The sequence below is a fragment of the Ranitomeya variabilis genome, chromosome 2, assembly GCF_051348905.1.
Source record: "Ranitomeya variabilis isolate aRanVar5 chromosome 2, aRanVar5.hap1, whole genome shotgun sequence".
Lineage (NCBI taxonomy): Eukaryota > Metazoa > Chordata > Amphibia > Anura > Dendrobatidae > Ranitomeya > Ranitomeya variabilis.
The window spans coordinates 371,014,644-371,029,709 of NC_135233.1; the positions used below are offsets into that span (position 1 = coordinate 371,014,644).

The following is a 15,066-nucleotide window of genomic DNA, read 5'->3' on the forward strand; positions in this document are numbered from 1 at the left end:
ACCACTGCTGCCCGTGTACCCCTGGAACCTATTTTACAGTGCATAGAGCCTATTTTTTTATTTTATTTAATATTAATAAAGCCATGATGGACTACGCTGTACCACGCTATGAGCTACCCAGTTGACAATTCTTTTGCGAGAAAAGCCATCCCACCCCTCCACCAGCATGTTAAAGACCACATTGTCCTTGCATTCTGTCAATCTGTGAGTCCAAAGGTACACCTGACAACAGACACATGGACCTGTAGGCATGGCCACGGAAGGTTACGTGTCCTTTGTGGCGCAATGGGTTAATGTATTGGATGCATGGTCCACACAGGGGACAGCCTGGTAAGTCTGTCTGCAGTCCCTAATTCAAGTTGTCCTCAAATGAATAAATCTGAGCTTCCACCTACTGGCTCTCATTAAGTGCTGTTTTTTAAAAGATTGTTGGTTCCGGCCTACTAACGGTGTCTGCCCCTGCCTGGTGTTGTCCTCAACTGAATAAAGCTGAGCTTCTACCTTCTGGCTCTGATTAAGTTATTTTTTTAAAAACAATTGGTGTTTAGGGCCTACTAACGGTGTCTGCCCCTGCCTGGTGTTGTCCTCCACTGAACAAAGCTGAGCTTCCACCTTCTTGCTCTCTTTAAGTGCTGTGCTTTTAAAAATAGGTGGTTATGGGCCTACTAACGGTGTCTGCCCCTGCCTGGTGTTGTCCTCAACTGAATAAAGCTGAGCTTCTACCTTCTGGCTCTGATTAAGCTATTTTTTTTAAAAAAATTGGTGTTTAGGGCCTACTAACGGTGTCTGCCCCTGCCTGGTGTTGTCCTCAACTGAATAAAGCTGAGCTTCTACCTTCTGGCTCTCATTAAGTGCTGTTTTTTAAAAGATTGTTGGTTCCGGCCTACTAACGGTGTCTGCCCCTGCCTGGTGTTGTCCTCCACTGAACAAAGCTGAGCTTCCACCTTCTTGCTCTCTTTAAGTGCTGTGCTTTTAAAAATAGGTGGTTATGGGCCTACTAACGGTGTCTGCCCCTGCCTGGTGTTGTCCTCAACTGAATAAAGCTGAGCTTCTACCTTCTGGCTCTCATTAAGCTATTTTTTTTAAAAAAATGGGTGTTTAGGGCCTACTAACGGTGTCTGCCCCTGCCTGGTGTTGTCCTCAACTGAATAAAGCTGAGCTTCTACCTTCTGGTTCTGATTAAGCTATTTTTTTAAAAAAATTGGTGTTTAGGGCCTACTAACGGTGTCTGCCCCTGCCTGGTGTTGTCCTCCACTGAACAAAGCTGAGCTTCCACCTTCTTGCTCTCTTTAAGTGCTGTGCTTTTAAAAATAGGTGGTTATGGGCCTACTAACGGTGTCTGCCCCTGCCTGGTGTTGTCCTCAACTGAATAAAGCTGAGCTTCTACCTTCTGGCTCTCATTAAGCTATTTTTTTTAAAAAAATGGGTGTTTAGGGCCTACTAACGGTGTCTGCCCCTGCCTGGTGTTGTCCTCAACTGAATAAAGCTGAGCTTCTACCTTCTGGCTCTGATTAAGCTATTTTTTAAAAAAAATTGGTGTTTAGGGCCTACTAACGGTGTCTGCCCCTGCCTGGTGTTGTCCTCCACTGAACAAAGCTGAGCTTCCACCTTCTTGCTCTCTTTAAGTGCTGTGCTTTTAAAAATAGGTGGTTATGGGCCTACTAACGGTGTCTGCCCCTGCCTGGTGTTGTCCTCAACTGAATAAAGCTGAGCTTCTACCTTCTGGCTCTGATTAAGCTATTTTTTAAAAAAAATTGGTGTTTAGGGCCTACTAACGGTGTCTGCCCCTGCCTGGTGTTGTCCTCAACTGAATAATGCTGAGCTTCTACCTTCTGGCTCTTATTAAGCTTTTTTTTTTTTTTAATTGCTGGATGGGGCCTAATACCTCTGTTTGCTGCTCCCTGGTGTTTGTCCTCAACTGAATAAAGCTGAGCTTCTACCTTCTGGCTCTCATTAAGTGCTGTTTTTAAAAAAATTGGTGGTTCCGGCCTACTAACGGTGTCTGCCCCTGCCTGGTGTTGTCCTCAACTGAATAAAGCTGAGCTTCTACCTTCTGGCTCTCATTAAGTGCTGTTTTTTAAAAGATTGTTGGTTCCGGCCTACTAACGGTGTCTGCCCCTGCCTGGTGTTGTCCTCCACTGAAGAAAGCTGAGCTTCCACCTTCTGGCTCTCTTTAAGTGCTGTGTTTTTAAAAATAGGTGGTTATGGGCCTACTAACGGTGTCTGCCCCTGCCTGGTGTTGTCCTCCACTGAACAAAGCTGAGCTTCCACCTTCTGGCTCTCTTTAAGTGCTGTTTTTAAAAATAGGTGGTTATGGGCCTACTAACGGTGTCTGCCCCTGCCTGGTGTTGTCCTCCACTGAACAAAGCTGAGCTTCCACCTTCTTGCTCTCTTTAAGTGCTGTTTTGTAAAAGATTGGTGGTTCCGGCCTACTAACGGTGTCTGCCCCTGCCTGGTGTTGTCCTCAACTGAATAAAGCTGAGCTTCTACCTTCTGGCTCTCATTAAGTGCTGTTTTTTAAAAGATTGTTGGTTCCGGCCTACTAACGGTGTCTGCCCCTGCCTGGTGTTGTCCTCCACTGAAGAAAGCTGAGCTTCCACCTTCTGGCTCTCTTTAAGTGCTGTGTTTTTAAAAATAGGTGGTTATGGGCCTACTAACGGTGTCTGCCCCTGCCTGGTGTTGTCCTCCACTGAACAAAGCTGAGCTTCCACCTTCTGGCTCTCTTTAAGTGCTGTTTTTAAAAATAGGTGGTTATGGGCCTACTAACGGTGTCTGCCCCTGCCTGGTGTTGTCCTCCACTGAACAAAGCTGAGCTTCCACCTTCTTGCTCTCTTTAAGTGCTGTTTTGTAAAAGATTGGTGGTTCCGGCCTACTAACGGTGTCTGCCCCTGCCTGGTGTTGTCCTCAACTGAATAAAGCTGAGCTTCTACCTTCTGGCTCTCATTAAGTGCTGTTTTTTAAAAGATTGTTGGTTCCGGCCTACTAACGGTGTCTGCCCCTGCCTGGTGTTGTCCTCCACTGAAGAAAGCTGAGCTTCCACCTTCTGGCTCTCTTTAAGTGCTGTGTTTTTAAAAATAGGTGGTTATGGGCCTACTAACGGTGTCTGCCCCTGCCTGGTGTTGTCCTCCACTGAACAAAGCTGAGCTTCCACCTTCTGGCTCTCTTTAAGTGCTGTTTTTAAAAATAGGTGGTTATGGGCCTACTAACGGTGTCTGCCCCTGCCTGGTGTTGTCCTCAACTGAATAAAGCTGAGCTTCTACCTTCTGGCTCTCATTAAGTGCTGTTTTTTAAAAGATTGTTGGTTCCGGCCTACTAACGGTGTCTGCCCCTGCCTGGTGTTGTCCTCCACTGAAGAAAGCTGAGCTTCCACCTTCTGGCTCTCTTTAAGTGCTGTGTTTTTAAAAATAGGTGGTTATGGGCCTACTAACGGTGTCTGCCCCTGCCTGGTGTTGTCCTCCACTGAACAAAGCTGAGCTTCCACCTTCTGGCTCTCTTTAAGTGCTGTTTTTAAAAATAGGTGGTTATGGGCCTACTAACGGTGTCTGCCCCTGCCTGGTGTTGTCCTCCACTGAACAAAGCTGAGCTTCCACCTTCTTGCTCTCTTTAAGTGCTGTGCTTTTAAAAATAGGTGGTTATGGGCCTACTAACGGTGTCTGCCCCTGCCTGGTGTTGTCCTCAACTGAATAAAGCTGAGCTTCTACCTTCTGGCTCTGATTAAGCTATTTTTTTAAAAAAAATTGGTGTTTAGGGCCTACTAACGGTGTCTGCCCCTGCCTGGTGTTGTCCTCAACTGAATAAAGCTGAGCTTCCACCTTCTGGCTCTCTTTAAGTGCTGTGTTTTTAAAAGTAGGTGGTTATGGGCCTACTAACGGTGTCTGCCCCTGCCTGGTGTTGTCCTCCACTGAACAAAGCTGAGCTTCCACCTTCTGGCTCTCTTTAAGTGCTGTTTTTAAAAATAGGTGGTTATGGGCCTACTAACGGTGTCTGCCCCTGCCTGGTGTTGTCCTCAACTGAATAAAGCTGAGCTTCTACCTTCTGGCTCTGATCAAGCTTTTTTTTTTTTTTTTTTTTAATTGCTGGATGGGGCCTAATACCTCTGTTTGCTGCTCCCTGGTGTTTGTCCTCAACTGAATAAAGCTGAGCTTCTACCTTCTGGCTCTCATTAAGTGCTGTTTTTTTAAAAAATTGGTGGTTCCGGCCTACTAACGGTGTCTGCCCCTGCCTGGTGTTGTCCTCAACTGAATAAAGCTGAGCTTCAACCTTCTGGCTTTTGGCCTACAGTAGCAAATATTAAACTGCATTTGGCCTATTAGTGTGTTTGGGCCCTTAAAACAGTGTCTGCTGCTCCTGGGTTTGCTACTCCACTCAACAAAGCAATGCCGCCTGTTTAGTCCTGTTACCAATTTTGAACTGCATTTAGCCTACTTTATTCTTTGGCCCTATATCTGTTTCCTCCTCATCCTGCCCATTCCCCAGCCACTGCTAGATGAGTCTGCTGGTACATTGACCTAGACCACTACATTCCCCTTGCACTCTACACAGCCAGAATCTGACCCTGCTGAAAGTAAGGTTCCCCTTCCCGCATGTTATACCACCTTACAGAGGGACAAAGAGGAAGGTGCAGATGAAAGTGCAGGTTCCTTCATCAGGTGGGGGGGGTATACTCGTTGGCGACGTCACTGGCACAGGGCCCCTCAGAGTACACAAAAGTGTCGCTGCTGGTGGGAGGCGCCCCCGCCGTGCAAACACACCGCTGTACTTTGAGGGGCCCTGTGCCAGTGCCAATGCCAACGAGGGGGCCTCCCTGCTTGCTTAGGATCACAGCACTTGCAAACTTGACATACTTACCTCTCACTGCTCCACCGCCGTGACGTAGTCCACGTTTCCTGGGCCCACTAAAAGCTTGAACCAGCCCTACCCTCCACAACTTTTGCAAAATGACCCCCAAGTTCCAATGCCCAACTATTATTATAAAGTTAATTAAGATTGACAAGCTTCAGAAACAAGAGTGGATGTTTTTGGCATTAAAATGGGCACTGTAGGTGTTTTCCTGGCCTCCACTCACTGCCGACTATGCTTCCCCATTGACTTGCATTGGGTTTTGTGTTTCGGTCGATCCCCGACTTTTCGCGATAATCGGCCGACTGCACTCGACTCGACTCTGGACAAAGTCGGGTTTCACAAAACCCGACTCGATCTTAAAAAAATGAAAGTCGCTCAACCCTAGTCACCAAGATGGAAGTTTTGAAGGCACACTGAGAACTCCAGTAGCTTGATCTCCGCCATTAGCGCCTCGCCTTGGCTGCTGTTGTCACTGTCTTCCCCAGAGCCAGCAGAACAGCGCCCAGATGTCAATGTCGCCTGTCCTGAAGGGAGCTCACTGCACGTGGCCTGCGGGTGACTTTGCAGGCTGCTAGGTGGGGCTTTCTGCTGGTCCTCATCATCCTCCTCCTCCTCATCATCATCATCCACCAGGCTCTCAGGCTACAGCCCCACCTGCCTTTGCTCTCTGGTGTCAGCCATAACTCTGAATCGGTCTTCATTAAGTAGTTTTTCTTTTAATTGTCCACTTTTTTCTCCAATAAAAGATTTCCTCACTTCAAGCTCATTATTTTAACCTTCAGTCTGCTTACCTCCGCCTGGAGCTGATTCTTCCTCAGTTTGGAGGCACCTGCAGCTTTGCCGCTTGTGCAGTGCAGCTCCTCCCGAAGCCTCCTGATGGTCTTGCTCGCTTCTTCATACTCACGGAGGTGGCTCATGACCCGGGAGCCATAGGTGGACACAGACTCCCATGGTCTCTGCAGTCCCCAACCAACCTCAGTGAGGTTGGCCTCACCTACGTGAGCACTCAGCTTTCCTCCGGAAGGACCGCCATCTTGCATGCTAGCAGGCTTCTCCTCCATGTTGGAAGCTTTGCGGCTTCTCTGGGTCTCTGCCCACCTGGGGGGAGTAGGAGACACATTGCTGCGACTCCTGGTGGAGCGTCTCACCCCCGAGTCCTCTGTTGTGCAGACCGGTTGCTGGTTTCTTCTGCCGCCTGCTGGCCTGGTCCGGGAAACAGAAGCCTGGGACTTGGCTCCTTCACTCATGCCAGGAAGCCAACTCACTCCCTGGGTAAGAGAGAGAGCAGGTCCTCGGGTGGAGAGGGGGTGGTTTCTCAGCAGCACACAGCAGGATCAGTAGCGACCGCATCTACAATTACCACAGCGAGCAACATCTGAGTAGAGCTGCACTCACTATTCTGCTGCTGGTTATAAGGAACAGATGACATAGTTGAAAAAAAAAAAATACAGAGCACAGTTAGTTTTTCCAACACCACATTGCTGCATATCGCCTGACATAAGGACCCTTTACTGAATGCAAATCATGCACAGAAGAAGCAAAGCATGCTGGGAAACTTCAGCTCTGAATTGTGAATTCAGCTGTATCTCAGGACATAATACATGTAATGTTGTGTTTGTTATTTCTGTAGATTAAGTGACCAGCCACGTGACCAGTGACATTTTTGTCTCCTCAGATACCCCCCTGGAGTGCCGTTTCTCTGATTATTTAAGTGTCTTGAGTTCAAAAGTCACCTGCGCAACTAAAGAGGTCTGTGTGACAAAGTCTGGGAAATTAGGTGAGTAGCTGTGGCCTCTGAGCCCCGTGCAGCTGTGCCTCAACCCTCTGATCCCCTACCTGCCAAAACCCCCAAACTTTTCATCTGATTGCCCAAGATCTATAGTGGACGGTCCCGCAGAAATAGGACTGACGAGCGGGAGACGAGCAGCTGCCGGTTACTTTTAGACCTTCCTGACATGTTTTGTTTCTCTCCCCCACAGCCCTCAAGACAATCCATAAACAGGGATGTGCCAACTCCACTGTGTGCGGCACTCAGACCTCGGACATCGTGATGGGCACGACCATCTCGGTCATGAATACCTGCTGTAGCACCAATCTTTGCAACTCCGCCGCACACCTGGAGGTTCCTGCTGTTGGCATCCTGGCAGCCATAGTGGCAGCGTGGCTATCCAAACTGTAGCAAGCAGATGAATGGCTGACACCCGCACTGCACCTGCCCTGCTGTCGGTGATTTTTCTTTACGTCTGTCTCTTTAAATAGCGTTCATAGGAACAACCTTATTCCTGCACAGATTATCCAGACATCATAAGAACGACGCACCCTGAATAAAATAATATTTTTATCTTTTGCCAGTTGTCAAGATTATTCATTTTCATATATTTAGTATTATTTCTATAGTGGTTACATACGCTTTAGCGCTGTATAGAGGGAGGCTTAGATTTATATGGAAAAATCAATCATTTTATTGTCTGGTACCTAAATTGTGAAATTACCTCACCTACTGTAGAATTTAAAGTCCAGTAATGGCGGCTTAACACCACATCCAACGCTCGTCATTGTGCTTGGTGATGTACGGCCGCATGTAGCTGCTTGGCCATGAATCTCCCGGCAGGGGTGCAGTGTTTGTGCTGATGGTATAGCGGTGGTGACTTTTCTGCCTTCTGCTCCTCAGCACTTGGCCCCCCACTTTGTAATGTTACAGGGTCTTTATTTCGTGGCTGAGTTGCTGCCGTTTCTTCCACTCAGACGTGATGGTGGAAGATTTAGGAGAGAAGAAATGTCATGGACGGACTGGTTACCTCGGTGGCTCCTATTACAGGACTGTGCTGGTGTCACGGAGCTCTGCACCACCGGCCGTTCTCATGGAAATTTGTAATTGTGCAGTACCCTGATTGTGCCACTTGAGAGCAGTATAGTAACATTACAATTCATGGAACACGCCAATAAAAGACCTTACATTCTAAATTAATGGGGTTTTGTCATTTCTGTGTTGGAAGTGAAGAGACCCCGCCGCCTTCTTGACTGCACAATTGTTGAAGTATTGGTCAGATGCCCAATGAGTATTAATCATGATACTCATTGGGCATCTGACCAACAGGACACGTGGATGATACCTGCTCTGCCTCTGATGGTTGAGTCAGTAATAGAGATGGGCAAACACTGGATGTTCCGGTCCGGCGGGTTTGGCTGAACAGTTACAAAAAGTTCAGGTTCGGGTACCAGTGCAGGGGGCCCGAACATCCAGTGTTTGCAACGCTGTCATGTGCATGACAGTGCGGCAAACACCGCTTCTGACCGGCTGGGAAATCATCACCACCGGTCAGACAGCCGCGTTTCCCATGCTGTCGAATGACATTGTGAGCGCGCAGCTGTGATCGGAGGTATAAAGTTTACCACCGGTCACTGGTGTCAACTGATGGGACAACTGCTCCCATCAGCCAACGCCTGCTGCCGCTAATAACAGCAAAAGCAGGAGCGGCTTATGGGTGTATTCATCAGCCGCTGTAAATAAATATATTTTTGTTAAATGGCGTGGGTTTCCCTGTATTCTTGATAACCAGCCAGGCAAAACTCACAGCTGGGGCTGCAACCCTCAGCTGTCAGCTTCAGCAAGGCTAGTTATCAAGAATAGAGGCGTCCCCTCTATGTTTTTTAAATTATTTAAATAAATAATTTAAAAAACAGCTTTGTCTCCCCCATTTTTTACATCCAGCCTTGCTAAAGAAGACAGCTAGGGGCTGGTATTCTCAGGCTGGTAAGGAGCCCTTACCAGCCTAAAAATAGCAGCCCACAGCCGCCCAGAAAAGGCGCATCTATTAGATACACCAATTCTGGCACTTTGCCCGGCTCTTTCCACTTGCCCTGTAGCGGTGGCAAGTGGGGTTCATATTTGTGGGGTTGATGTCACCTTTGTATTGTCAGGTGACATCAAGCCCACGGGTTAGTAATGGAGAGGTGTCTATAAGACACCTATTTAATACTAATCCTATAGTTAGATGGTAAATAAAGACACAGCCAGAATAAAGTCCTTTATTTGAAAGGTTGTTGTCAAAAATAGGGGGGTGATCCCAGGCCGTTTTTTTAATTACTTATTTAAATAATTAAAAAATACGGCATGGGACCCCTCTATCCTTGATAACTAGCCTTGCTAACGCTGACAGCTGAGGGTTACAGCGCCCAGCTGTAAGTTTTGCCTGGCTGGTTATCAAAAATACAGGGGAACCCATGATGGGTTTTGTTTTTTCATTATTTATTTATAGCACAGGTGCCGGCTGATGGATACTCATCAGCCACTCCTGCTCTTGCTGTTATTAGGGGCAGCAGGTGTCCGATGGTGGGAGCTGTAGTCCCATCAGCTGACACCAGTGATCAGAGGTAAACTTTATACCTCCAATCTCAGCTGCGGGCTCACGTGTCATCTGATAACGTGGGAGCCGCGACTGTCTGACCCGTGGTGACGATTCTACCACCGATCAGAAGCGGTGTTTGCCGCGCTGTCATGCACATGACAGGGAGACTAACACCCGGTGTTCGAGGGGCCGAAGTCGAACTTCCTGGTGAAGTTCGTGTTCGGTGTCCGTGCCCAAACAGTAGGTGTTTGGTACGGGCGCTAAACTTTACTGTTTGGGTTTGCCCATCTCTAGTCAGTAACTTTCCTGCTCAGTGGGCAGCAGTGTCGTCCTATGCAGAAATGACAGGCGCCGCACAACCCCTTTCAATTAGGACGTAACGCCCCTTTGCAGTAGTTTTTTATGGATTGTGATGTTATACTGCCACCTTCTGGTAGATTCATGGTTTTGCAAGATCCTAAACTTCCACGAGAAACACAATATTTAGGCTAAGGCAACTTTGGTCAAGCCAAGTTGCATACAAGCTGAGCTGAATGCATGGCTGAAAAAAATCGCAAATCATTAGCAATTGCAGAAAAATATATACATTGCGGTGTCTATTGGGTGTCACAAATCCTAAATCGTACAAAAAATGATCTTGATAGCAAATAAGTTATGCAAATTACCTCTCCTCCAAGAGGAAAGAAGACACTCTACTGCCGCCTACTGGATGTAGGTATCCTTGAGATCGGTTTCTGACACTTTATCAAATTTTGCCAAATGGTTTATCAGAGCTGTATGGAAGCGAGTGATACCAGCAGATCACCCCCTGAATCTCCACAGTGGGGGACCCTGCAGAGCCCTTAGGGGGCAGTCCAAGCCCTGTGACATACTGATATGACAGGTGCTGCCATCTAGTGTTAGAAGGAAGAATTTCAGGTAATACAAACACTAAAAAGTAAATGAATATTTCAGGCAGCTCTGCAGAGTGAAGCGGAAACATGAGAGTTAAATTCCATGTATCTTAGCTTATTTGAATATCATGACCTCAGGCTACGACTTCTCTAATATTATATGTGTGCCTGCCCTGCAGCCATCACATCAGTATTTATACCAAGGGCTGGCCCCAGATTTTAGTGGGCCCCGGGCGAAAGACTGTCAGTGGGCCCTTCAATACATACCATGATTCATGATGCCCAGATGCAGAGAAATATAGGTATAGTACAATTCCAAAGATTTCACTTACTTCTTACATTACATGAGTGATATCTATTGTAAATTCTACAATAGAAATCAGACAGTATAGTCCTCCATACAGTATTATGGGCACCACATAGTGCCTCACACAGAATAATGAGCCCCATATATTGCTCCATACAGTATAATAAGCCACAAAGGGCTGCCACTAGGAATTTCAGGGCCCCATACTGGAAAACTTTTTGTGCCCCCTTGAGACTCCACCCAGGCTCCACCCCAGCTCCACCTCCACCATCCCACTGCCCACTCTTGAAAAAACTCAACTTCTCCACCATGTCCTCGCCAACCAGATATTTACAGTTCCCATCTAACACCAGATCACCTTCATAACCAGCAGCTTTCATTCTGGCCAAAACAATTTTTAAGCCACCACCACAACACGGTAGACTCTTTTGGCCAGGCCCTACTCTACTCTAAACTATTAAAAATAAGTATATTTTTATCTATTTTTCTTTCAGGGAATGAGTCACACACATTATTTTAAATGACCATTATTACCACATACAAGCGACAAATACCGTCACCCCATGACCAGACCACATATTACCACCCCAAAGTGACCAAATACTACCACATACAAGGAACAAATACCACCACACCATGACCAGATCACATATTACCATCACATAGTGACTGATTACTACAATACTGATCATGAATAAAAAAAATAGATTAAAAAAACAATACTAAGTGATATCATACGCAAGAACTCTGTATTTACTGTCAGTGTACAGGTAATACAGAGATCACCAGTGACATTATACACAGGAGCTCTGTATATAGTGTGTAGTGTACAGGTAATACAGTGATCACTGGTGACAAAATAAACAGGAGCTTTGTGTAAATTGTCAGTGTACAGGTAATACAGTGATCACCAGTGATACTGTACACAGGAGCTCTGTATATAGTTTACAGTGTCAGTGTACAGATTATACAGTGTGATCACTAGTGCCATTATACACTGGAACTCTGTATATAATATACAGTGTATAGTGTCAGTGTATAGGTAACACACTGACTCACCAGTGATGTCTCTAGCTGAAGTCCTTCATCTTTGCTTTTCTTTTTCATCCAGCACAGACTGCCGTCACTTCTTCCAGCCAGGGCTCGTCTCTGCATAAAATAACACAGTCACCTAGAGCACCGCTTCCAGAGCACATTCCCCACTTTTTACCTTTCTTCTACACTACACAACTGAATACAGACGTGCAACCACCATTAATATATAATTGGTTATTATGAAACCCACCATTCCAAATATAAATTATAATCTGCCACTGTGCCCCCACTAACTATAAATAGCCACTTTCCCCATTTAATATATAAATTAATTAGCACCTGTACTCTTTCCCCAATTCATTACCAGTCACGTCATCCTCAACGTTTCCTACTAAGTACCTCCCGCTCTAACCCTAACCCTGATTCATTATATTTACATGTGCCTCCCACCCCAAATCATTGTCATGTCTTTCACTCCCACCCTCTATTCATTATCAACTGCTCTACCCCACATTCAATACATGATTTACTCCCCCACCTTCAAAATTCATCATTATTTGTTCTCTCCTTAGATCATCATTGGCTCTCCCCACCCCCAACCTTCAATTCATCATTTGCTCTCCACACCCGCCACCTTCAATTAAACTGCTGCCCCATCCCTCACACTAAATTCATTATTTGCATTCCCCATCACCCCCCCCACGTCATCATTTGCAGTCTCCCTTACTTCACCAATTGCAGTCCGCCATCACTTTATCTGCAGTGCCCCTTCATCATTTGCAGCCCCCTATCCCCCTTTAATTTCATCATGCGCAGTCTCCCCTCAGACACACTTCATCATTTGCAGTCCCCTTCTCCCAAAACTTCATCATGTGCAGTCCCCTTACCCCCACTTCATCATATGCAGTCCCCTTTACCTCCCCACTTCATCATGTTCAGTCCCCTTCTCAGGGCCATATTTGCCACTAGGCACGTGTGGGCACGTGCCTAAGGCGCCAGGATGTGGGGGGCGGCACCTGAGCAAGGGTTTGTTTTTTTAGGGCTGGGGTCCGCCCGCCCTCCCCCCTCAAGGAGGAGGGGGAGCAGAGCAATACATACAAAGATGGGAGGAGGGGGGAGCCATGCATACAAGGATGGGAGGAGGGGGAGCAGAGCCACGCATGCAAAGATGGGAGGAGGGGGAGCAGAGCCACGCATGCAAAGATGGGAGGAGGGGGAGCAGAGCCACGCATGCAAAGATGGGAGGAGGGGGAGCAAAGCCACACATACAAAGATGGGAGGAGGATCTGGACAAAATGAAGAAAAGAAGGAGAATTACTCCAGAGTAGTGTTAGTCCAGAGACGACGTCATCTATCCGGTAACTGGATATAAATGTTATTTTTGATACTGACTAATTCTCATGTTTTTATTTATGTTAGGAGCATTAAAGGGGATGTCCAGGTTTGTGATGAGTCTGCAGTCATTCTATGTGACTGCAGACTTCTGAATTCTCACAGTGCGCACTGCACGCTGTCAGGATTCTCTCGTGCTGCAATCTACATACATGCGGTCACGTGCTGACTAGACATGTGTGGCCTCACTCAATGAAAATGAACTGTGCGAGGCCGGGCACGTCTAGTCTGAATGTGGTCAGAAGTATACAAATCACATGCTGCAAAACCGCAAGTGCCGCACATATCCGCAAGTCCCATAGGGAATGAATGAAGCCGAACGCAGTCTTGCCGTAAGTGATCTGTTACGCGGCAGATGCGGAAAAACTGCCGGATCTGCTGCAAAAGGCTACTTTTACATCAGCGATTTTTGCCAAAGTCACTGCAGATAGTGTCATACTCACCAAAGGGGGGGGGGCAGCACTAAAAGTGCCTAGGGCAGCAGAAACTATAAATACGGCCCCGTCCCTTTTCCTACTTCATCATGTGCAGTCCACTTCCCTCCCACTTCATCATGTGCAGTCCCCCTTACCCTCTTCATCATGTGCAGTCCCCTTCCCCCACGTCATCATGTGCAGTCACCCTTACCCTTCTACTTTAAAATGTGCATCCCCTTACCCCACACTTTCTCATGTGAGTCCCCTTCCCCCACTTCATCATGTGCAGCCCCACTCCCTCCACATCATCATGTGCAGTCACCTTCCCCCAACTTCATTATGTGCAGTCCCCTTACCCCCACTTCAAGTTAAAACACAGACACACCAGAGACAATATTCAAATAAAATATTAGAAGAAAATGTGTATATATATATATATATATATATATATATATATATATATATATATATATATTAAATCAGTAGTCACGGTGTTCTGAGAAAGACAGTGGATACCACTAAGGTAAGAGACCAGCCAAAACAACCAAAAACATAAATAGCCAAAAGAATATCAAGCAGGAAGTAGGTAATAAAATGCCTTTATTAAGTAGAAATGGCAATAATAAAATAAAAATTGTGCGCGCATCAGGACAAGAATTACATATACATTATATATATATATATATATATATATATATATATATATATATATATAGCAAACCAGATAAGGACGGCAGACCCGATAACCTTATTTTGAAATATATTCCTCAGTTGTGCAATCCAAAAAACTAAATAAATTCATAGTGGTGTAGTAAAATAAGCAAAAATTAATAAAAAGTGCTGGTAATGTAAACAGATCAATCTGTGTGGTTAGTTTATAAGATAAAAATAAAAATAATGTGCCATAAAAAGTGCAAAGTGCAAGGCAGGGGATACAAAAGACCATTTACGGTCACCACATCCAAATGATCAATCCAAAAAATACACAATTGAAGTGCTACATGCAAGGAGGAGGCACAGCAGTATAGTAGCAATATACCTTTAAAGGTCGCCACGTCCCGTAACCGCACACCCTGACGCGCATTTCAGGAAAAACTTCCTTTGTCAGGGGGTAACAACAAAGACAGTTTTTCCGAAATGCGCATCGGGGTACGCAGTTACTGGACGTGGCGACCCTTAAAGGTATATTACTAATATATTGCTGTGCCTCCTCCTTGCACGTAGCACTTTAATTGTTGTGTATTTTTTGGATTGATCATTTGGATGTGGTGACCGTAAATGGTCTTTTGTATCCCCTGCCTTGCACTTTGAACTTTTTTTGGCACATTATTTTATTTGTATCTTAAATACTAACCAGCACTTTTTATTAATTTTTTATTATTTTATTACACCACTATGAATTTACTTAGTTTTTTGGATTGCACAACTGAGGAATATATTTTTAAATAAGGTTATCGGGTCTGCCGTCCTTATCTGGTTTGCTATATATATATATATATATATATATATATATATATATATATATATATATAATGTATATGTAATTCTTGTCCTGATATGCGCACAATTTGTACTTTATTATTGCATTTCTACTTAATAAAGGCATTTTATTACCTACTTCCTGCTTGATATTCTTTTGGCTATTCATGTTTTTGGTTGTTTTGGCTGGTCTCTTACCCCCACTTCATCATTTGCAGTCCCCTTCCCCCCGCTTCATCATGTGCAGTCCCCTTCCCCCCAATTCATCATGTGCATCCCCCTTACCCCCACTTCATCATGTGCAGTCCCCTCTTACCCCCCACTTCATCAAATGCAGCCCCACTCCCCCACTT

General features: G+C 45.7%; 1 protein-coding gene across 1 annotated transcript in view; it reads left to right on the plus strand.

The window, feature by feature from the left end:
- Window positions 1-7,190, plus strand: part of LOC143806028 (uncharacterized) — a 33,388-nt gene extending 26,198 nt beyond the window's left edge. Inside the window, exons 4-5 of the mRNA XM_077285924.1 lie at window positions 6,518-6,619; window positions 6,822-7,190. Of these exons, the coding sequence (XP_077142039.1) occupies window positions 6,518-6,619; window positions 6,822-7,021 (302 nt within the window). The 3' untranslated portion in view covers window positions 7,022-7,190. The remainder of the gene's footprint in view (window positions 1-6,517; window positions 6,620-6,821) is intronic.
- The last annotated feature ends 7,876 nt before the right edge of the window (window positions 7,191-15,066 follow it).